Source organism: Protopterus annectens, chromosome 7.part0, assembly GCF_019279795.1.
Source record: "Protopterus annectens isolate FY-2018-M chromosome 7.part0, PAN1.0, whole genome shotgun sequence".
Taxonomy (NCBI): Eukaryota; Metazoa; Chordata; order Ceratodontiformes; family Protopteridae; genus Protopterus; species Protopterus annectens.
Window position 1 is genome coordinate 1,704,297,386 of NC_056739.1, and position 24,284 is coordinate 1,704,321,669.

General features: G+C 42.4%; 1 protein-coding gene across 1 annotated transcript in view; it reads left to right on the forward strand.

Moving 5' to 3' along the window:
- The window catches only part of LOC122807180 (actin-related protein 2), a 421,099-nt gene that overhangs the window by 323,384 nt on the left and 73,431 nt on the right, over positions 1–24,284 (forward strand). Inside the window, exon 7 of the mRNA XM_044078220.1 lies at positions 20,670–20,815. Within this exon, the coding sequence (XP_043934155.1) occupies positions 20,670–20,815 (146 nt within the window). The remainder of the gene's footprint in view (positions 1–20,669; positions 20,816–24,284) is intronic.

The window sequence follows — 24,284 nt, forward strand, 5'->3', positions numbered from 1 at the left end:
TTTGCAGACTGGCAATGAATCTATGGGAACTTTCCTTGAAACTCAATATACAGCTGCAGTCCCAGTTCGTGCCAGGGAAGGACAATATACTGGCAGACAGCTTAAGCAGAAATACCATGGATGCACACGAATGGATGCTGCACCCAGACATCTTCTTACTCATAACACAATCATGGGGAAGGCCGGAAATAGATCTGTTCACCTCCCCCCACAATCATTAGCTGAAGAAATTCTGCTCAAGGACATACCACCCACAAGCATGGAAAGTGGACGCTCTCTCTTTCAGCTGGAAAGCTCTAACAGTGTATGCTTTTCCACCTCTCCCATTTAATTACCAAGGTCTTACTGAAGATCAGAACAGAGCAGCCCAGAGTGATTCTGATAGCTCCAAACTGGCCAAAACAGCACTGGTACCCACTGTTAAAGAGCATGTCACAGACGAAACCGTGGCCTCTCCCCCTATGGCCACTTCTACTGACACAGCACAATTTCAAGACTCTGCATTCCAACCTGAAAACCTTGCAACTAACTGCTTGGAGAATACCTTGACTCCTCCTCAGGATAAGCTATCTCAGAGAGTGAAGGATATTATTATGGAAGCTTCATGCCTTCCACAAGGAAGGCATATTCAGCAAAGTGGAAAAGATTTCACACTTGGAACACAACAAAGGGCCTAGATGCGACAGTGATGAACATGGCACATATACTGGAATATTTGGCAGAATTGTTCCACAACGGCCTGTCTTACTCTTCCATTAAGATACATGCCTCAGCAATTTCAGCAGAATACAATGTTGATCCACCTGTCTTCTCTCATCCTCTCCTGAGACGGTTTCTAAGAGGAATCAAAAACATCAATCCTCCAAGGAAACCACCTCTACCTACTTGGGACCTTAACTCGTGTTGGGAAAACTAAGACTTCCTCCCTTTGAACCAGCAGCATCTGCAGATCTACAGTTTCTGTCTTGGAAAACTGCCTTCCTTCTGGCCATAACCTCAGCAAGAAGAGTATCTGAGTTACAAGCTCTAATGGCAGTACAGCCATTTCTTATTTTTCATCAGGACAGAGTTTCATTGAGAACCAATCCTACATTTATGCCAAAGGTGGTATCCAGGGTATCTTTGAACCAAGCTATTCACTTGCCTACGTTCTTCCCACAACCACAAAATAAAGGGGAGAAACTTCTGCACACCCTGGACGTACACAGACAGTTGCGCTACTACTTGGACAGAACTAAAAGTTACAGAAAGACTGACCAGCTGTTTGTAGCATATGCTGCTGGGGCACAAGGAAAAGCAATTTCCAAACAGACAATTTCAAAATGGATAGGAAATTGCATTCATTTTTGTTACTCCTTTCATGGAAAGACTGTGCCAGCTAACATTAGACCTCATTCCACGAGAGCCACAGCCACCTCCACAGCCTTCCTAAGAGGGGTGGCTACCAAGGACATTTTAGAAGCTGCTACATGGAGCTCCGTGCATACATTTGCCAAGCATTACAATTTACCTTTATACTCCAGATCCAGAGCAGGCTTTGCTACGGCAGTCCTGCAGGGTATTTTAGCTACACCATCCTTTACTTAGTACCTCCATCCCCAGATTGGCTATGGTATTCTACCCATATGTGCTGACTGCAGATGCATCCTTGAAGGACATAGTACAGTTTTGTACCTACCATAAATGTAGATGTCCGATAGGTATGCATCTGCAGTCAGGTTTACCCTCCCTCCTTCCCCTCTGTGGTATATTTCATGTGTACTTACCCCTCTTATAGCTAGCTGGGGGGATCTATTATGGTGTATTTGTTTTTATAGTACTGTGCATGTTTGGATTTGTTTTTAAAATGCATCTCTCCAAATTTTAGCCTTCCTTAGAGGGCACCTGGCATCTGGGGCAAGAAAAACTGAGGAAAATGGCGTTGGTTGATGCTTTTATACCCCAGACGCTGTGACGTCGGGGAAAGTGCGACATCAGCCGAGGCCAGACCCAGACTTTGGAATCCGGCCGACCGAAGGGCTGCCTGAGGCAGGACAACCCATATGTGATGACTGCAGATGCATACCTATCGGACATCTACATTTATGGTAGGTACAAAACTGTACTTTCCACAGGATCATCGTAAATATTTCTTCAAAATGTGTCTGTTTTGTGGAGGGATATTCTGCTCCTTTTGCACTGTTTCCCATTTCTGTATAAAACTTTTGGGTCATCAATGAATTGCTTATTTTGCACTTTTTGATTGCATTTATCTGCATATCTTAGTTTTTCTGCTTGTGCTGATAGATTTAGTTTATTGTTTGCAGTAGTGTACGATAGGTCATGGTCTGTTTTTATACTGTGCGTTGCTTTTATCATGTCTAACTTTCTAAGTATTTTTGTGATCTCTTCACTGTTACAGTGACACTTTTTGTCTTAATTGCCTTTTTTTCACTGTTCAATGCTTCCATGGTGGTATTTTTTCTTCCCTTCCTTTCCCTTATAGCTCTTGTTTTTGTGGAAATACTCTGGTATTAATTTAGCTGTACAGTCATGTTTGCTTCTGTTACGACATGGATTTCTCTTAATAGTCTTGATTACTGTGTTCATCTGTTTTGTCAGACTTATAACATGTTGTCTCATTGTCTTATTTACTTTAATCTGTTTCTTTTATTGATTTTAATTTGTCTAAACATCTCCATTAAAACAAGCAGCTCTTCCCTTTGATCACTTTCTTTGCTCTCCATTTCCAGCAGGCATTCTACAGAAAGTTACAGAAAATGTTCCTGTGTCATCTACTGTTCCTTCATATGGGAACTCATTGGCCCTTCATTCCACAACATTGCCTGTGTCAGAGTTGCTTCTGTTTCCAGCTTCTCCCCTTGTTGTGCTTCTTGTGTCACTTTTTTCCATGCATCCCAACGTTTATTTATATTTTTCATGGATTTGTTGTATTAATAAATGCACGTTTGCATTTGAAGCTTTTAACAATTTTTCTTCTGCAAGTATTTTTCTTTCCACTAATTTTTCTCTCAATCTTTGTAAATGTCTTCTATCTGGAAATTCTGGGCTTCTTGCATAATAGTAACAATACGTAATTTATTTCTTATCCTCCGTAGTCTGCTCTGTTATCTTTATGGCTCTTTTTTTTGGCCTGTCAGTTTTTGTTTTTTTGTGGAGGACTACTGTTTAGAGGGGAATGGGATCCTGGCCTAACCCTAACTCTATTGTAGAAATGTTTCCTTGTTTGAGGATTCTGCACTGGCATTTTTTCAGTCCTGGTTACCAGTGCATACACCAGGACTGGTCACTTTTTTTTTTATTTTGGGACTTGTGCACTCAGCTGTCTTTACTGTTTAGCCTCTTTTTCTTCATAATGTGTGCCATACAAGATGCAGTCTATATATCGATGTCATCTTTGTGAGATTTTGTGAAAACAGGTTCCACCACATGAAGGTGCATACCAATACTTCAGAATGAATTCAGTTCCAGAAACAGTACTGTCCTTTCCTTGCTAAATTTCATCCTGTCTTTATTCAGACCCTTCGCATGAGGAATATTCAGAGGTTTCTGAAGAATGTGTGGTGTCAACTCAGACACCCTCTAAACTTCAAGGTAAAGCTTCTCCCTGCCCAAAAAGGAACTGTTGTGGTGAATAAAAGCTTGCCTATAGAACAAAGAATTTGACTTGGTTTGGGGTGCCCACTCAGACAGTTCTCCTGTGTAAGGCAAGTGAGGAAAATTTTTTTTCCTTCAAGGGTACATCAACCTGAAAGAAATGATGGCAATTTACATAGTCATGGTGGTATTCAAACAAATATGGAAACCAGGCACCTTCATGGTAGAGACAGATAGATAGTATCACAGTAATGTGATACATAAACATGGAGGTGCACACTCTTACTCCCTCTCCAGCCGTGCAAGACCATCTGAGCAGATCAGTCTCCAATCTCCACGAGTGGATGAAGAAACACATCTTCAAGGAAATCACAGTGAATTAGTTGTGACAGAAGTAGACCTCTCTGCCTTGAAAGAAAATGTGTTAAAGTGTTGTTTGTGTCCCGGGCAGCAGAGCCCATATGACAGACACCATCTTCTTCCCATGGACATTTCTATTTCTGTATGTTTTCCCTTCCATATCTCCCATCCCTAGGTCACTTGTAAAGATCAAGGAGGAAAGGCCGATGGTAATCTCAATTGCACCCTTCTGGCCAAGGAAGCATTGATTTGCCGCTGTTGTACAACCTGAGCAGACAGGAATCATGGTTGTTACCACAGGAGGTGGACCTCATGATCCAGAACAAGAAGCCATCATCCACTCCGACTTGAGCACCCTAAAGCTTGCAACCCAGATGATGAGATTCTTATTCTTCAGGGCCAGCTGTTAGGCAAGGATGCCATACTTATCTTGGAAGAAGCCATAAGATCCTGTGCCAGGAAAACTTACATCTCTACATGGAAAAGACTCACTGTATGGTGCCAGATGAGGGGCTAGTAACATCTGCTAACTAGTGCCCACTTGGCTTTAACCTGTTTGGCTGAGGTTTGAAACAGTTCCTTAAAGGCATTATCCATTTAAGGCAACACGGGGGGGCCCCTGCACTGATGTCCTTCAAGGATGCATCTGCAGTCATAACAAATGGGTTGTCCTGTCGTCAGGCAGCCCTTCGGTCGGCCGGATTCCAAAGTCTGGGTCCGCTCGTTGATGTTGCACTTCACCCGACGTCATCTCTGCTGGTCTTCGGGTATAAAGGCATCAGCCGACGCCATTTTCCTCAGTCTTTCTTGCCGTGGCGCAAGCAGAAGCTGTTCGCAAGTGCCGGTCGGTCAGATGCAGAGATTCCTACTACCGAATACTACTTCGAAGACTTCTAAAAAGCTAAGTACCCCGTTGGGGACTCTTTCTTGCCTCAGCCGATGTCAGAAAAAGTAAATAACTGTTTAACTTGTGGGAAACAAATACCTCATAAAGATTTCCACCCTTACTGCCTACCTTGTTTAGGGCCAGACCACGACGTAGCTGCCTGTTTAGCCTGTGCTTCCTTCAACCGATTTAACGCTTAGGCGCCGGTCGGAGTTTGCTGAACAGTTTTTCGGCTCAGATTTTGCGTACATTATGCCGTCGGATCCTCCGACTACACAAATAGTTAAAAAACGCAAAGAAAAAGACCGACACTCGCGGTCCGCGGTTTCGGCCGAAACCACGGTTAAGCAAGCCGCGAGTGTCTCGGTTTCGGCCGAAACCGAGGAAAACCGGTCAATCCTCAGCTGAATCCATGACTACTACCGAGGCTCCTGCTACTTTAGTTGAATCGGCCTCTGAAGTTTTGCCTACTCCTGCGGTTTCTAGTGACTTATCTGACACCATCCCTTTGGATGTCTCTACCCCAGCACGTGGTGCTGCTAGGCCTCCTGCAGCCATGTCTATTAAGGCCTTTGCCAGGGCCAAAGCAGCCAAAACTGCTAAATCAGTGCCTGTTAAGGCCCCCTCTCACAGGCACACTTCTAGTTCTCAAATGCTTACTCTGGCAGAGGATTTAATCTCCTTAATTAGGGGATCCCAATCTCACCCAGACAGGGCCTATCAGCCCCCAGAAAAGAGACCTAGGACTGAGCCTCCCCAGCCAGAGTCCTCTGATGATTCTTCGGATGACTCAGTCACTACAGACCAGCCAGAGGCTCCTTTTTCTACTTATGAAGATTCCGACGCTGATGAATCCATCCCATCTGCCTCTCCACCAGAGGAATTTTCCTTTGGGGAAACACTTCATGCCATGAGGGAACAATTCCAATGGCAGGGACAAGATTTCTCAGATTCAAGAAAAAGGCTTAAGACCTTTCTGCACTTACCACAACATAGACCCTTAGCTATACCTCCAGTTTTGCCTGTTGTGGATGATGCATTTAATGATGTTTGCACTGCACCTGACTCTTTACCTCCAGCCCCTGCCAAACCAGACAGATTTTACAGGGTCCCACAAACTCATCACCACCTTTTCAAGGCCCCACTTGCAGATCCTGAGACTATATCCCAGGGGCCTAAGGCAGTAGCCTCTACCTCATCTAAAAACCCTCTCCCTTCTGAAAGGGAATCCAGGTCCTTAGAGAGATGGGGCAAAAAAGTTTACACCTCTGCTACTCTCTCAGCTAGAGCTTTAAACTGTCAGTTTCACATGATCCAATACCAAGAATTTATGCTTGATCAGTTAACTAAGAAACTGTCCTCTGATGAATCTTTAGATAAGAAATATGTTTTAGAAATGGTGAATAACATACAGCAGGTTAGTAACCATTCTTTAAAATGTGGCTATGATGCACTGGAGGCTTCATTTAGGTCAGCCATGACTGGCACAGTGATAAGAAGGCATGCATGGTTGAAAGAACAGGTCCTGCCAGATCATGTTAAAGCAAAGCTGTTAGATGCTCCTATGGACAAGGACAGTCTATTTGGTACCTCTGCTCAGGAGGTAATGAAGAAAATGGAAGAAAAGGCAAAATCTGTACAAACAGTTAAAGACTTCTTACAGGTTCAGCCCCCAAGGTTTAGCAGGAACTGGCCTGCCAAAAATTGGTCCTTTCCAGACTCCTCAAAATCTCAAAGAGGCAGGAATAGACGCTTTAGAGGCATAAATCAACCCAGAGGAGGTGCCTATAGAGGACGCCAGTGGCAAGGCAACAATCACCGAGGTACGGACACAACCAGTACCACTGCAACAGGACAATCACAGTGACTTGGCTCTGACACCACCTACCAGGGAGCAAATAGCAGCACCTTTAGGCGGAAAGTTAGCCTTATTCTCAAACAATTGGCACTATATCACAAAAGACAAGTGGATTTTACAAACCATAGACCAAGGCTACAGGTTCCACTTCCACACCTTACCGGTAAAAAGAGGAATGCCAAACCCACCTCCAACTCAAAAAACAGAAGCTCTAAAACAGGTAGCTCAACTAACAAAGATGAGAGCTGTGGAAAAGAGTACCAATGCAACAACAGGGCAAAGGATTCTACTCCAGACTCTTTCTAGTTCCCAGAAAAGAGAAAAGTTGGAGACCTATTCTCGACCTGTCCGTCTTAAACGCATACATCATCATCCCAAAATTCAAAATGCTGACCTTACAGCAACTCCTTCCCATGCTGGGCAAGGAGTGTTGGCTGGTAACTCTAGATCTCAAGGAGGCATACCTGCACGTCCCCATTCGACCAGATTGCAGAAGATACCTCAGATTCCTTGCAGGATCAGAGCATTATCAATTCTCAGCATTGCCCTTTGGCTTATCTACTGCGCCCAGAGTATTCACAAAATGCCTGGCATCAGTAATCGCTCATTGCAGACTACAGGGGATCCAAATTTATCCATACCTGGACGACTGCCTATTACAAGCGGACAACAAAGACAAGCTGACAACAGATTTACAAAGGGTCATTTGCTTGCTACAAGCCCTGGGATACACAGTCAATTTAAAAAAGTCAAGGCTGATCCCATCCCAGACAAGAACATTCTTGGGTGCAGAATTGGTCACAGTAAAACAAATGGCATTCCTGACTGCAGAAAAACAAGAACAACTTCCTCTTTACTTCTTGGCATTAACAAAGCAGAACAAACTAACAGCAAGAAAAGTACTGCAGGCCTTGGGCTTCATGGCATCATGCATAATCCTGATTCCTCATGCCAGACTGCATATGAGAAAGCTACAGTGGTACCTAAAAAATTTATGGTCTCAACACAGGCACAGCTTAGAAACCGAAATCCCATTAATCCCATGCCTGAAACAAGAATTCCTATGGTGGGCCCAAGCATGCCAGGCAAACCTAGGCTTGCCCTTCCACAAATGTCAAGCGAACCAAACCATCACAACGGACGCCTCAGACCTAGGCTGGGGGGCGCACATGTTGGACAAGTGCATACAAGGATTGTGGACTCCAGACCAGCTGCACCTGCACATAAACCAATACAACTAGCAATCCAGAAATTCAAGCCATTCCTCAAAGAAGGCCACTTAATGATAAGGACAGACAACACCACAGTCATGTGGTACATCAACAAGCAGGGGGGCACTCATTCTTACCCCCTATGCAGAATGACGCTGGACCTTTGGAACATGGCTCTGAGCTACAACATCCAGTTACAGGCAACCTTTGTGCCAGGAAAAGAAAATACCCTAGCAGATATGTTAAGCAGAACCACCTCGGATGCTGCACCCGGACATCTTCAAGGTCATCACAAAGAAATGGGGAATGCCACAAATAGACCTTTTCACATCCCCACTCAACCACCAGCTCAAGAAATTTTGCACAAGGACGTGCCACCCTCTTGCATGGAAGGTGGACTCCCTATCCTTCAGTTGGAAAGGCCTGACAGCTTATGCATTTCCACCTCTTCCTTTGATGCACAAAGTACTGCTGAAAATCAAAGAGGAAGAACCAAGGATAATTCTGATAGCTCCGAATTGACCAAGACAACACTGGTATCCTTTGCTGAGGAGCATGTCTCAGGGGAGAATGTGGTCAATACCCCTGATGCCTTTGATGTTAACTCAGAACAACTACAACATCATGCATCCAAACCTAAAAACCTTACAACTGACTGCCTGGAACATCACTTAAGAACAACTAACCCAGACTTATCCCAAAGGGTTAAAGACATTATACTTGAAGCCCGCAGACCTTCAACAAGCAGGAACTATGCAGGAAAATGGAAAAGGTTTGCCACTTGGGAGTGCTGAAAGAGGAAAAGATGTGTCAAACATAGACATTGCTAACATCCTGGAGTACTTGGCAGAGCTTCTACACACAGGCCTGTCCTACTCCTCCATCAAGATACATGCATCAGCTATTTCTGAAGAATACAGTTTTGATCCACCTGTCTTCTCGCACCCTCTACTCAGGCAATTCCTCAGAGGAATCAAGAATGTAAAACCTCCTAGGAAACCACCACTACCAGCATGGGACTTGAATTTTGTACTAGAAAAATTGACACTCCCACCATTTGAACCAGCATTTCCAGCAGGCATTCTACAGAAAGTTACAGAAAATGTTCCTGTGTCATCTACTGCTCCTTCATATGGGAACTCATTGGCCCTTCATTCCACAACATTGCCCGTGTCAGAGTTGCTTCTGTTTCCAGCTTCTCCCCTTGTTGTGCTTCTTGTGTCACTTTTTTCCATGCATCCCAACGTTTATTTATATTTTTCATGGATTTGTTGTATTAATGAATGCACGTTTGCATTTGAAGCTTTTAACAATTTTTCTTCTGCAAGTATTTTTCTTTCCACTAATTTTTCTCTCAATCTTTCTAAATGTCTTCTATCTGGAAATTCTGGGCTTCTTGCATAATAGTAACAATACGTAATTTATTTCTTATCCTCGGTAGTCTGCTCTGTTATCTTTATGGCTCTTTTTTTGGCCTGTCAGTTTTTGTTTTTTTGTGGAGTACTACTGTTAAGAGGGGAATGGGATCCTAGCCTAACCCTAACTCTATTGTAGAAATGTTTCCTTGTTTGAGGATTCTGCACTGGCATTTTTTCAGTCCTGGTTACCAGTGCATACACCAGGACTGGTCACTTTTTTTTTATTCTGGGACTTGTGCACTCAGCTGTCTTTACTGTTTAACCTCTTTTTCTTCATAATGTGTGCCATACAAGATGCAGTCTATATATCGGTGTCATCTTTGTGAGATTTTGTGAAAACAGGTTCCACCACATGAAGGTGCATACCAATACTTCAGAATGAATTCAGTTCCAGAAACAGTACTGTCCTTTCCTTGCTAAATTTCATCCTGTCTTTATTCGGACCCTTCGCATGAGGAATATTCAGAGGTTTCTGAAGAATGTGTGGTGTAAACTCAGACACCCTCTAAACTTCAAGGTAAAGCTTCTCCCTGCCCAAAAAGGAACTGTTGTGGTGAATAAAAGCTTGCCTATAGAACAAAGAATTTGACTTGGTTTGGGGTGCCCACTCAGACAGTTCTCCTGTGTAAGGCAAGTGAGGAAATTTTTTTTTCCTTCAAGGGTACATCAACCTGAAAGAAATTATGGCAATTTACATAGTCATGGTGGTATTCAAACAAATATGGAAACCAGGCACCTTCATGGTAGAGACAGATAGTATCACAGTAATGTGATACATAAACATGGAGGTGCACACTCTTACTCCCTCTACAGCCTTGCAAGACCATCCGAGCAGATCAGTCTCCAATCTCCACAAGTAGATGAAGAAACACATCTTCAAGGAAATCACAGTGAATTAGTTGTGCCAGAAGTAGACCTTTCTGCCTTGAAAGAAAATGTGTTAAAGTGTTGCTTGTGTCCCGGGCAGCAGAGCCCATATGACAGACACCATCTTCTTCCCATGGACATTTCTATTTCTGTATGTTTTCCCTTCCATATCTCCCATCCCTAGGTTACTTGTAAAGATCAAGGAGGAAAGGCCGATGGTAATCTTAATTGCACCCTTCTGGCCAAGGAAGCATTGATTTGCCGCTGTTATACAACCTGAGCAGACAGGAATCATGGTTGTTACCACAGGAGGTGGACCTCATGATCCAGAACAAGAAGCCATCATCCACTCCGACTTGAGCACCCTAAAGCTTGCAACCCAGATGATGAGATTCTTATTCTTCAGGGCCAGCTGTTAGGCAAGGATGCCATACTTATCTTGGAAGAAGCCATAAGATCCTGTGCCAGGAAAACTTACATCTCTACATGGAAAAGACTCACTGTATGGTGCCAGATGAGGGGCTAGTAACATCTGCTAACTAGTGTCCACTTGGCTTTAACCTGTTTGGCTGAGGTTTGAAACAGTTCCTTAAAGGCATTATCCATTTAAGGCAACACAGGGGGGCCCCTGCACTGTTCTGGCTCCTCAGTCTTGTATTAGAGGAACTTAGTTTTCCCTGTTTGAGCCTGCCATTTCCATAGATATCAAATTCTTGTAATGGAAAGCAGCCTCCCTAGTATCCATCCTCTCAACTAGATGAATATTTGAATTGCGGTCACTAATGTGTAAAGAACCCTTTCTCCGCTTTCAACCAGACAGAGCTTCTCTGAGAACTACCCCGACCTTCTCGCCCAAGGTGGTAACAAGTCTCCAGAATCAAACAATCCAACTCCCTAACTTTTTCCCAAACACCCAGAACTCGGCAGAAAGAACTCTGCACTCTGTGGATGTACACATACAAGACAGGTTTTTCTTGAATAAGACAAAAAATTTTCAGAAAGTTTGATCAACCTTTTGTGGCCTTTGCTCCTAATAAATTAGGCAAACCAGTAAGTAAACAAAGTTCTAAGTGGATGTCTAGCTGTATCGCCTTTTTCTGTAAGCATCATGAAAAAAAGTGTCCAGGTATATTAGAACTAATTTCATAAGCTCCACAGCTGCCACTGGTGTTTTTTTCAGTAAGGGAATGCCCCCCCCCAAGCCATTATGGAAGCAACCACCCAGTCCACACCTTTTCTAAGCAGTACTACTTGGCCTCTACCTCTAAAGCCAGAGCCAGCTTCAATTCTGCAGTACCGCAGAGGCTCCTATCATCTGGATATTTGTTCTTAGTCACCCTTCCCATAGCTTTGGGGATTCGTTCAAGTAGTTATTTCTGCAAAAGTGAAACACTGTGAGTATAGTTCAGATGTCCTTCTATTCTCATGTTGCAGTATTCCAAACTCTTGGGTTTCCCTCTCTTGCTACCCGAACATCTGGCCAGTATACAAAAGCTTCCAGTCCCTGCTAGGTGCATGGTACATCTGATGGTGGCTAAGGGAACGGGACATAAAAGTCATGCCTGTACGCACCAGTCGTCAGAACTTCTCTGCCACCAGTTGAGTATCAGCTGTTTCTGCCATACCAGCCATTGGATCAAAAATTCTAAGATAAATACCCCATTGGGGATGTTTTGTGTGCGTCACTGCATGCCTGTATGGGTTCATGTCATCCAGGAAGGGAAAATGTAAGTGTGGTCGTCAGATCCCCCATAAAGACACCCACAAGCATTGTCCTTTTTTTTTTTTTTTTTTAGAGCCTACACATGACCATAAGTCCTGCTCCATCTGCCAGGCCTTCATTCTGAAAACCCTATGTAGCAGTCTGGATGTGTTTAAACATTTATCTTGAGAATCAGCACCTCAAGCGCTTAGCTTTAGGTATGGAGGGGCCATCCCGTCAGCCCATCAAGCCACCCAAGAAAAAGGCCAAAATAGCTAGGCCTGAATCCACAGCTGCACCTCCTCCACCCGACATTCCTCCTCTGGCCAACGTCAGCCTGGAGGAGCGATTGGTCCCCACCGATATGGGTACAGCAGTTACCAATGTGGAAGCTGCAGAAGCAGACCAGAAGGCACATCCTCTGAGGTTATACAGGTGTCTGCTTCTGACGGAGAGGGGAATCTCGGCTTGTACGAGCCACCTGGATGGATCCCTCCACTACTTCGCAGGTTACTGATCCCAGGCCTACCTTGGCTCTGACACCCACTAGGCCTTCCCTTAAAAAGAAAGAGAAAAGGAAACCTGTTTCTACCCCAGGAGAGCCAGCCAGATTGACAGGCCTTTTCCAGAATCTTTTCAATGCCTTTATAGCTCTAAGGCCTGCTACACCCTTAACCTCCCCAGTGGCTCCTCCTGTGATGAGCCCTAGGCCTCAGCCCTTAGACTCTTCACCAGTCTGAAGCTGAGGAATCCTCAGATTCTTCCTCAGAGAATTACCTTTCATAAGTCTCCCAATTGCCATCCCCCCTTGGCTATGCCTTGCCAGAGGAAGAATCTGCAGAGGCAGATCCTCCAGCTGAGGATCTTACCTTTGGGGAGACCATTGCAAAGATGTGAGAACATTTCAAATGGGACTCCTCTGAGATGAGAGGTTCAGAAAAGATATGAACTTCTTCAGATGGTCTCCCCTGCCCCTTCAGCTATTCCATCAGTACTACCAGCATTTCTGGATGCTTTTAATGTAGCCTCAATCACTCCTGATTCTCAGCCTCTTGCAACCCAAAGGCCTGATATATTTTATAAGGTTCCTGAGGGAGCCAAATTCCTTGTTAAGGTCCCTGCAGCGACCCTGGCACTGTTTCCATGTTAGCTGATAAGGCATCTAAACTCTTTCCATCCTTCTCACTTCTGCCCACAGACCGAACCAGTAAGGCCATGGATTGCCTAGGGAAGAAGGTTTACACTTCTTCAGTTTGGCATTAAGTGCAATAAATTACCAAACCCATATGTCCAGATATGCCCTAGCCCTTTTGGAAAAGGCCACTAAACAACTGAGTGACATCCCAGACTCTCCTGTCAAAGCTCCGATATAAAGTCTTATATCCTTATCCTCTCTGGTCACTAGGCATTCCATTAGGTGCAACTACGATGCTGCTAAAGCATCTGCCAGGTCAGCTGCATCTCCCCCTATCTGATGACATCATGGCAAAACTCTTGGATGCGCCTCTGGACAACTCTGCACTCTTTGGGACAAAGGTGGCGGAGTTATTCAAAACTCTGCAACAAAAGAGGAAGAAGTTACAAGACCTGAATCACCTATTTGTTTCTCCTATCCCCAAATTCCCCAGGAGTTACCCATCAAAAACCATTCATCAGGAAGCATTCTGCCCCCACCCCTCCTTCCAGGGGCAGAAAGGCTGCCAGGAGGCAAACTACTCCTTCCAGGCCTGTACAGACTCCAGCCCTGAAGCCTCACTACCTGCCATTCCTGCAAAGTCCCCTCGACTCCTTTCCCCTGTCCCAACGGCTCTCTCACTGTCTCCCTGTTTGGAAAAACATCATCACCACAGACAAGTGGGCCTTGTCCATTATAGAGAAGGGTTATTCCATGACCTGGATTACAACGCCGTCCTTGAGGGGTATTCCACAGCCCCCCAAGGAACATCTTCCTTTATTTCAGTTAGTTATAGACAGCCTTATTTCTCAGGGAACTATTCAACCTGTTGAAAAACACAGTAGTCGAAAAGAGAATAAGGAATGGTACTTTCAAAAGGGACCAAGTAGAGGCAATAATAAGTACCAGTCCGACACAGCTGCAGGTAAAATCCACAAAACTTTAATAAAAACAAAAAGTAAAAGAGTAAACACTTTCACGGTATATTCCTACCGCTTATTTAGACTGAATACTAAAGAACACCACAGTCATTTAAATAGCACATCAATAAAACAATCAGCACATCAATTAAGCATGCAATGGTTGAAGTGCCAGTACATAAAAACACAAGCCAATATACCAGTGTCAATGTTTTAAGGGTTCAGCTTTCAAAAAGGTTTGAGAGACAACTTAATTTAAACCAGGTGCTTTAGCGGATGCAGTCCGGTTCCTAATGTCCTCCGCCCCCCTCTTAAACTCTTTGAAATTATCTCAAGCACTAAGAATCTAAAATGATGATCCGTTCCATAATTAATGGCATGCTGAACTAGAGCTTTAGTTTTTTTTTATTTTTGATGTCAAGCTAGCCTATAATCCTGTCAGTAGAGCTCCCTCTGCTAATAAAATGTCCTTTGAGCGTCTTAATAATAATATGGAACTGGCTGTGAATCCGCTGTTGAATAACAATATAACTCTATAACAAATGGGAGAAATGGGTACAGATGAAGAATATCTGTGCTTTATTGCTAAATACATGGAGCTGGAAAATAAACTGTTTAAATATAAAAGGCTGCAGTGGCAGTGTTTCCCTCTGGAGACATCCCTTAAGCATAAAGTTGTTCCAAGGAGACTCAGGATCCTTAATATGCCGACGTACGGCAGTATCCGGGTCTACTTGCGAAATTGCAATCTTTAATTTGCAAGCTAGCTCAGGATATCTACTGTTGCTCATAGATTTCTGTCTTCCTGAATAGAAAAAGTCGCAGAAGCAAATTGTCAGACTACAGAATGAAATATTTGACACCTTTTCAGTGGAAGTTATTTGTGACAAAATGGATACTTTGATAATATACTGTCATACGAGAAGAGGCTGCACTTTACTAAAGCTAAAAAGCTGCAGCGTGATATTAAGGACTGTCAAGTGGTAATGTTTTCACTTGGAGTAAGAGTAATTCTACTAAGGCAAAGAATACGGAAGGCTTGCAGCAGTCCCTAGAACCTTGTTTTGGTTCAACCAGTGATAGCCATTTGACTTCCAGTGACTGAGCCACTTTCGATTTTTATTGAAAAAAACCTGCTTCCCTTACTTGATACATGTGAGATGCTTTGAAAGACACTAGTAGCTTTTTGCAGTTGTATGTGGCTATTTCCAACCTGGATACTGAATATCTCCTAGTGACAATGGACATAGAATCACTCTTTACAGTGATTCCTAATCAATGGGGCATAGAAAATATCAGGAAGTTTGTGTACCAATTGCTGATTTTCCACTGCTAAAATTGAATTATTGTGTGCACTATTAGAACTTGTATTTGAGAACAATGTGTTCCATATTTGAAGAAAAAAATTTTGCACAGAAGGTTGGCACAGCTTGTGTCAACAGCTACGCCAACCTGGTACTAGTACAATGGGAGAGGTATGTACTAATACAAGCTGATGGCTTTTCTGATCATATTTTGTGGTAAACCAGACTTGTGGACAATGTCTTTCTGTTATGGAAAGGGACAGCAGATTGTCTGGTAGTTTTTATAGATTACTTGCAACAATCAGCTATTTTTTTTAAGGTTTAAGTATAAATTTTTATGAGATGAAATTGAATTTCTTGACGTCAAGGTCAAGAATGCAGAACTAACACATATGGTCACAGCTATTTATAGGAAACCTACTAAGAAAAATAACCTGTTCCATAGAAGCAGTATGCATCCGAGATATGTCACTTGAAATGTCATTAAGGGGCAAGTATATAGAACTATGAGGCTTCATAATGATGAACTACTGGTAACAGCATTAGAGTCCCCAAAAATGGAGTTTCTTCACAGAGGGCATAAAGAAGCAGATCTTAATGAGTGTATTAAAGAAGCCTTTAAAGAGAGAGGGGGTAAATGTAGACCCTGTTATGCAGATAGAGCTGTTACCGGAACCTCTGAGGTTAAAGATAGACAAGCGGTGATTAGATTTCCTCTAACATACTCTTCGGATGTACAGCGTACTTGTGACATTAAGAGGAACTGGGCTATACCTGGCACCATGGATGAACTAAAAGATGTTAGACACAATTCCACATTATTATTTAAGAACAACAAGTCACTGAAAAACATCTTATGCTATAATACCTCTCTCTGTAATAAGGAGAAGATATCAGATAAGAAAGGAACTTTTCAGTGTAGAAATTGTACAGCATGTAAGTTCATTAATACGGGTTGTAAATATGTACATCCTGGTATGAATTTTAAATTGGAGACAAATTTTTTTGCTGATTGCAGGACGTGTAATATAGTTTACTTATTGTATTAAATGTCATGCTTTTTAAGTTGGGATGAGCAATAAACAGTTAAAAGATAGAATTTTAGAACATCAAAGAGACATCAAAAGTAGAAAAGAAACTAATGCTGTAGCTAAGCATGCCATTAATTATGGGATGGATCATCATTTTAGATTCTTAGTGCTTGAGATCATTTTAGAGAGTTTGAGGGGGGACATTAAGAACCGGACTGAATCTGCCGAACAGAAGTGGATTCTATCTTTAAATGCTGATAAAGCACCTGGTTTAAATGAGGTAGTCTCTGTCAAACCTTTTTTGAAAGCCAAACCCTTGAAACATTGACACTGGTATATAGGTTTGTGTTTATATAGGTTTGTGTTTTTATGTACTGGCACTTTAACCATTGTATGCTTAAATGATGTGCTGATTGTTTTATTGCTGTGCTATTTAAATGACTCTGTTCTTTAATATTCAGTCTGAAGGAGCAGTAGGAGTATACCGTGAAAGTGCTTATTCTTTTATTTTTTGTTTTTATTAAAGTTTTGTGGATTTTACCTGCAGCTGTGTTGGACTGGTACTTAATATTGCCTCTACTTAACTATTAAACCTGTCCCTCTGACAGAGAAGGGGAAAAGGTTTTCTACTCCAGGCTCTTCCTAGTCCCGAGGAAAGATGGCCCCTGGAGACCAATCTCAGATCTTTCCCACCTCTGTCTCTTTCTGTAAGTGCTCACCTTTTGAATGCTCACTCTGCAAACCCTTTTCCCATTCATTTTACCTCAGGGATTCATGGCCACCTTGGACATCAAGGATGCCTACCTACACATCCCCCATAAGGAACAATTACAGACCATACCTGTGCTTCTCTGTGGCATCCTCACATTTTCAATTCTTGGCCTTGCCCGTCGGGCTTTCTGCTTCACCAAGGGTATTCACCAAGTGCTTGGCACCAGTAGTAGCCTTCTGCAGGACGCAAGGGATTCAAATTTTCCCCTACCTAGGTCTTCTCATTCAGGCGGACTGCACAGAATCCCTGCAGCTCCATCTACAAACAGTAATTTCACTCCCACAAGCACTGCGCTTCCAGATAAATTACCCCAAGTCCAACCTGACCCCCTCTCATGATCTAGTATTCCTGGGGTGCAGGATTAAGTGGCTTTCCTACCACTTCGAACAGTGTAAATCTTAAGGCAGTATCTGCACACTGTCCTTCAGGCCACAGACTTGACTACCAGGCAGTACCTCAGACGCCTGGGTCACATGGCGTCAACCATTCCCATGTTGCCATTGGTAAGGCTCCACATGAGAAAGCTGCAATGGTACCCAAGGTCTGTATGGAGTCAGCACTCTCATCCTGTAGAGTACACTCCTTCTTGCCTTGCCTAAAGAAAGAGATTTGGTGGTGGCTGAATCAAGTGAACTGCAACCCAGGACTACCCTTACAGGCTCCCTTGCCAGTAGAAGAGATGTACACAGATGCCTTGGATCTGGGGTGGGGAGCATCATGTGTTCTCCTAAGAGTCCAGGGTACTTGGCTGGATTCTATCAAACAGGAGCATATCAATATCCGAGAGATGAGAGCAATTCTTTTGGCCTTAAAGGCCTTCCAGTACACGCAGACTACTTGCTATGCAGACTAGCTCTCCAAGTGTGGGAACTTGCCACAGAACAAGGAATCATGCTACAGGCAGTGTACATCCCTTCAGAACAGAATACGCAGGCAGACACCTTAAGCAGATCCATGTCACAGTCCCACGAATGGATGCTCCACAGGGATGTGTTCTTCCTAGGACTGGGGTCCGACTGAGGCTCACAGTTCTGAGGACTGGCATGTGCAGATGTCACTTTTATGGCCCATGTTCCCTTAGCCAACGTTGGACGTCCCACATGCCTGGCAGTGACTAGAAGCTTTTGTATACTGGCCGGAAGTTCAGGTAGCAAGAGTGGGAAACCCAAGAGTTTGGAGTACTGCAACATGGAAGAGAAGGACATCTGTGGTTATGGTAAGATTTTACACAACTATTCTTTGTCTGTGTACCATAAATGTAGACATTTGAGTGGCTTCACTATTGCACTATCCTGTCCCTCCCTGTTTTCCCCTCTTTCATGGCTGTGGACTTGGGTGGGCATCCTGTATCCCTTTCCTTTAGGAATCCTTCCCATTTAGGTATCCCCTTAGTCTCTTACTGTAACTGTACTTGGGACAGTATGAGTGAGTTGTGCTACTAGACTAAAGCTAGGAGAGGTGGGACCCCTGTCCTGTGATGGCAAGAAAGACTTGAGAAAATGGCACCGGCTGACTACCCTTATACCCCAATGCCTTTACATTAGAGGGCAGGGCATCTGCTGGACCAGGAGGAGGAATAATATCTCTGGCATTCTAGCCAGCTAAGGGCTTCTACAGCATGAAATTCCCAAATAGTTATGCCGCAACAGTGAAGACACTCTAATATCTACATTTATGCTAAGATGACTCCGCTATACTTTCATGGTGACTGTCACATTGTCTAAGAGACTGTCAGAATGTAGAAAGATCCTTGCACATTTTTCCACAAGGACAGACTGAATCTCAGTCAAGCGCATTTTCATGTCAGAATCTAGTCTCCAAGTTAGTACTCAAAGAAATCTTTCAATTAGTTGCTCCTTTTCTTAACCCATAGAATACGTTGTGAAAGGTAATACACTGAATATGTATAGACAGTTCAGGAGCTACATCTCTAAAGCTAAGGGTTCAAGGCAGAGAACTCTATGTTTGTGTCCCTTCATGTCCAGCAAAGAGTATAGTCCAGTTGTAAACGAACTCTAAGTTGTTAAAGTTTTATCAGCTGCTGTTAAGAAAGTCATGGGAAATGTCTGGTAGACCCATTAAAGGCTCACTGTACCAAAGCTGCAGCCATCACATCCACCTGCTGCAATATAAAGACATTTTTCAGGCCTCCACTTGGACTTGAATGTATACTTTTTTGGGCCTTGCAAGCTGGATGTGCAAGCCAGGATCAGAGCAGCCTTTGCTACTGCAATCCAGCAAGGTCTTCTGTTAAAGCCTTTTTCTCATAGTGATTTCTTCATAGCTTTAATACTCTTCCCACAGATGAGTGCTCGGTGATTCTCGGTAGTGACCCTAATAGTAGATCTTTGAGAATGGGCAGCATAAGAGCACAGTAAGCGTGATGTATCAAGTGTAGAAAGGATAAAGAAAAATTTGAGGTCAACTGAACAGTTCCCATCATAGCTTAAATTTAGTGAAGAAAATGCTTCTGGTAAGCAAAACCTCAGGACAAGTCCGTATTGAGAAATGATAAAGCAGCAACAACAAGATTGGGGAAAGGGGCGTAGTCATTTGTAACAGATGACTCAAAGTTAAGAAACTTGACAAAGCAACAAAGTTGGCTGAATTCTGAAAAGCATATAAAACGCATCACTGTTAGACACAAAAAATATTCCTCTAAAGTAGACAATATTTTGTTTTATCTAGAACGTTACATGTAGTTCTGGATCTCATCTTTATAAGAACACATGCTAGAGTTCATAGGAGGCAGTTGAAGTGGTGCAGTCTGCATCACAATGAAGGGAAAACTGGAGAGATTAGCTTGTATAATCTTGAAAGAAAGTGGGATGATAGATGGGAATCCAGAGTCTAGATGTGCTGAGCTTCACAAAATGTGTAGGAGAGCAAGAGTACAAATTGCAGTCACGTTCTGTACATCTCTTTTTAAGTATGTGGAAACATTATTTTACAGAATGGATTATGGTTGACATGAACAGCCTATAAGATTTGGTAGTAAGGTCAAAAACTAAGGCTTAAAGTTTACAGGACAAGTTTCTGCATCAGCATGCATTTTCCGAACAGGCCAAGCCTCTAACATTTCCTGGTTTTATGAGTTGATTATAACTCAGATGGACTCTGCCGTGAGTAATGTCATGAAAGTGAAAAATTAGGAGCTGTAGACGATGATGATTGGTGGGAGGTCAAGCTCGAGGTAAGAAATATTTTGTAAGATTTATATTAAAAAAAAAAGATGACTGATTATAGTGAAGTTATTACTATGACCAGTACTTTGTCAGAAAATGCATTGCAAAACAATTTTCTCTATAAATGCAAAACATGGCATGCAGAATGACAAACCACAAGCTGTAAATACTGCTGGAGTGTAAACTTCTAGAAAATCTGTGAATGTTAAAGCATTTGGAGTAGAAGTGGCAATTGGCGAAGAGTTTTAGTGAAAGTTAAACGTGAAGGGATTTCATCATCATGTATTAAACTTCCAGTTAAGTCCTTAATTGTAAGTGAAAGTCAGCCATGTGTTTGTTTTTTAAATATATACATTGAAAGTAGATTTGTTTTTTGCATTGTAGCTTCCTGATGGCAGAGTAATCAAGGTTGGTGGAGAACGTTTTGAAGCCCCCGAGGCCTTGTTTCAGCCTCACCTTATTAATGTTGAAGGAGTAGGTGTGGCCGAACTCCTTTTCAACACCATTCAAGCTGCAGATATTGATACCAGGTAAGTGCTGAACTGTCAATACAAGCATAGTGATAGCAGTTTTAATTGCATATTTTAACTTTTATGCATTTGAACTTGGCGTGACCGCTGTAGTATTTGACTATAACACAGCAGGAACTTGATGTAGTAGGACTGATTTATGATCCATATTTCTATACTGATTGATTATATTTATTGACCAGATATGTGGGTTGATTCACTATGTTCATAGGCATCCATTACCTAAATATACAAAGGCAGCCAAAATATTTGTGTTTTGAGCATACAGTTATCTGTCACTTTGGTGTTACGGGAATTAATTCATATGCAGCACTATTATATTCAAAAGTTATATTTTGCTAAAATGGCTATAAAAGGAACATAGTCTACACACAATAAATACCTCTTTGCTCTTTCTGAATGTTTGCTTGTTAAATATGTTTGGCTTTCTGTCTTTCCTGTTTGTTTTAATAAGATATAAACGTATATGGATCTGGTTTCAGGCGTGACTGTGATTAAGGTTTTTCCTACAGAGGGTGCAGCCAGATGCAAGAATGCAAGGATGTTCTTCATGATATATTAACATTACAGCAAGCTTTTATTTAACCTCAAACTTTTTTTATAATCTTGATATGAATTGCATTTCTTTTTTGTAGAATTTAATTACCACTGACACTGAAATTGAGAATGCTTTTGTTAATGACAAAGAAGAAAAAAGTGCATGTGGTGCACCATTAGCTTCTCCATAATATAAAATACTGTACTGTGCGAGAATCTGTAAATCATGTCTGGTAAATAATATGATCCATTATACTTTGGTTTCAAGTGGACCAAAATAATAGTCCTTGTGTGTTAGTACTGATAGTTTACCTTACACTAGGAAACTTAAGCAAAATAAACAAGGCTAGCCAGATCAGCTAAATATACTTCCATATGCATGTTTTCTCTTGCTGGAATTTGTCTGCTGTAGTACATGCATAAGTATGGATCCTGTGCGCTTATTTAGTTTTGCATTGTAATGTACATTATATGTTTCACATACAAGGTAAATCAGCAGCAGCAGCACTATTTTTCCCATTTCTCCATGGGGTTAGGATATCATATTTACCACTGCTATAGATTGTCACCTTCCTTCCTACCTTCTTCAGCCTTTACTTTTACAGGGCTTCTCTCATGCAGTTCATACTTCCTTTGGCTGGATTGTTTTCATGTTCTCTCGCCTTTCTTTCTTTCTCTCCCAAAACCTCTGTAACAAGTCTTCTGCACGTGTGACCAAACCACCGTAATCCGTTCTTGACCTTCTTTGCAGCTGAGGCTACTCTGGCTTCTGCTTTGGTGTTTATTTCTTTGCCTGTCCCACAGTGTGCCTCTTGCTACCCCATCTCAAACACTTCATTTCCATCACTTCATACATCCTCAGCTGCTGTGCCTTCACTGCCCAGGTTTGTCTGCCATACAGAAGCACGGGTCGCACCAGTGCTTTGTACACCTTACTTTTCAGTTTTTTTGGCATTCTTCTGTCACACACTACCCCTACCACTTTGTCCCAGTTTGGCTACAGCACCTCTGATTTTACCTTTGGCATCCTTATTCAGATTTCCTGTGATTGGAAGATATGCATCTTTTAGGATCTAACCCCATCCAAGTTATGTGAAAGAGTAGCTGCTAAATGTATCCTTGGATAGGGATTTCCTTTTCTGACCTCATTCTATTTATGACCCCATTTCTATTTAGGCACAACCTGTGCTGTGCCTGCAAATGGTCTTTTGGGATCAGTGTATTACCCTGGTAAGCAAACTTATAAATTGTTTATTTAATGAATTTAATTGATAAATATATTCAATATTTTTTTAACGTTTGACCCAGGACAAGTAGGGCAGTAGAACACAAAATGAATACATGAATATGTGTACAGATTGTATGTACACATCATAAACACAGGAACAGTAGTAAACAATCGGTACATAGTTAAGGACATAAGAAACATGCATACAAGTCATTGTGAGAGGAAAGCAGAAAATCCTTTAACAAGTGTAATAGGTGGAACTAGAAAGAAGCACAAATAACTTGTGAGCAGAAAGAGTGAAAAAGCTAAGAGAAGAGATTGTATACTTTTGAAACTAGGGATAAAATATCAGATTTTAAATATTGCAAGTAAACAGAAGGAAAATCTGCAGGGGTGTGTGTGTGTGTATAAAATGTACGTGTGTTCTTGTGTGTGTGTATATATAGATAAATGTGCGCGGGCACCTGCATACATAAACACAGAAACATATATATTTGTGGGTGTACTGTGTATGTATGTGTACATGTGGTTTACTAATCACAGTCTTGGAAGAGCACAGTGTTGAAACTCATAATCCTGAGACTGTGACAGAAGCTTCCTTTCCTACCACTGGCCCCTCTGTTGCCATCAGACTATTGGACAGTCGGTCAGACAGAAGACAACCTTTGAGATACCGTTTTTCCTTCCTTTCCATTTTTTTATAAGCTGGGGAGGCCTGCTGGAAATGTTTTTTTAAGCCTTCCAGTCATTCATGACTTAAATCTCACAGGCATCATGTAGACTGTTCAGGAAAAAAATGTCTGAACATGTCTTCAATTAAGTGGGGCTTGGATATCATCATTGCAGTTTATAAAACAGTATTCAAGAACCTTTTGCCTTTCTTGGGTGCTCCTATTCCAGAGGATTAGCTGGAGTTGGTCTTGCTCCTCCTGGATGCCATGCTGGCCAAGGGAGGAATCCAAAGCATTCCACTGAAAGAACCAGGAACCAGAAAGCCGCTTACTCCCGACAGTTTCGGGTTACCAAGAACAATGGAGCATGGGGTCTTGCTCTAGATCTTTTGAAATACATTTTTTTTCTAATGGTCTGGAAGTTCAACATGCTTATTCACAAGTTCCTCTTGATTTTGTTAATGCTTTGGAAATTTATAGTCACTTTTGACCTCAAGGGCATCAACATGCATGTATCCGTATAAAAAGGGCACAGAAGATTTAGGTCTTCATAAAATAGTTGACCCCACTAGGGGCTTTTTTTTTGTGGTCTAAAGGCATTCCCATTTAACCGCACATGGATGGCTGTCTTCTGCAAGTCCAGTCCATGGAGACTGTGCAAGAGGTGTTTCAGTATGCTTCCTGCATCCACATAAGTAAGATTTGTCTGAATTTACCAAAGTCCATTGTGATAACCAGCCCACCCAAGGTCACCTGGGAGCTCTACTGGACAAAACCCTGAACACAAGGTCTTTCTGCCTCATAACCCCACAATCAAGTGGTACATAAAGAACAGGGAACACTCATGCTCACTGTGCAGATTAGCCATGCAAGCTTGTTATAGGGAGATTCATAGGTTCATAGGTTAGTACTAAGCTAACTGCCCTTGCGAGCCATTTTAAGCCTAGCCAATTATCGCTTGTGAGACTCAAACCCTGCACCTTGTGTTTGTAAGGCAAACACCTTAACCATTAGGCCACCCTTCCAACCCTGT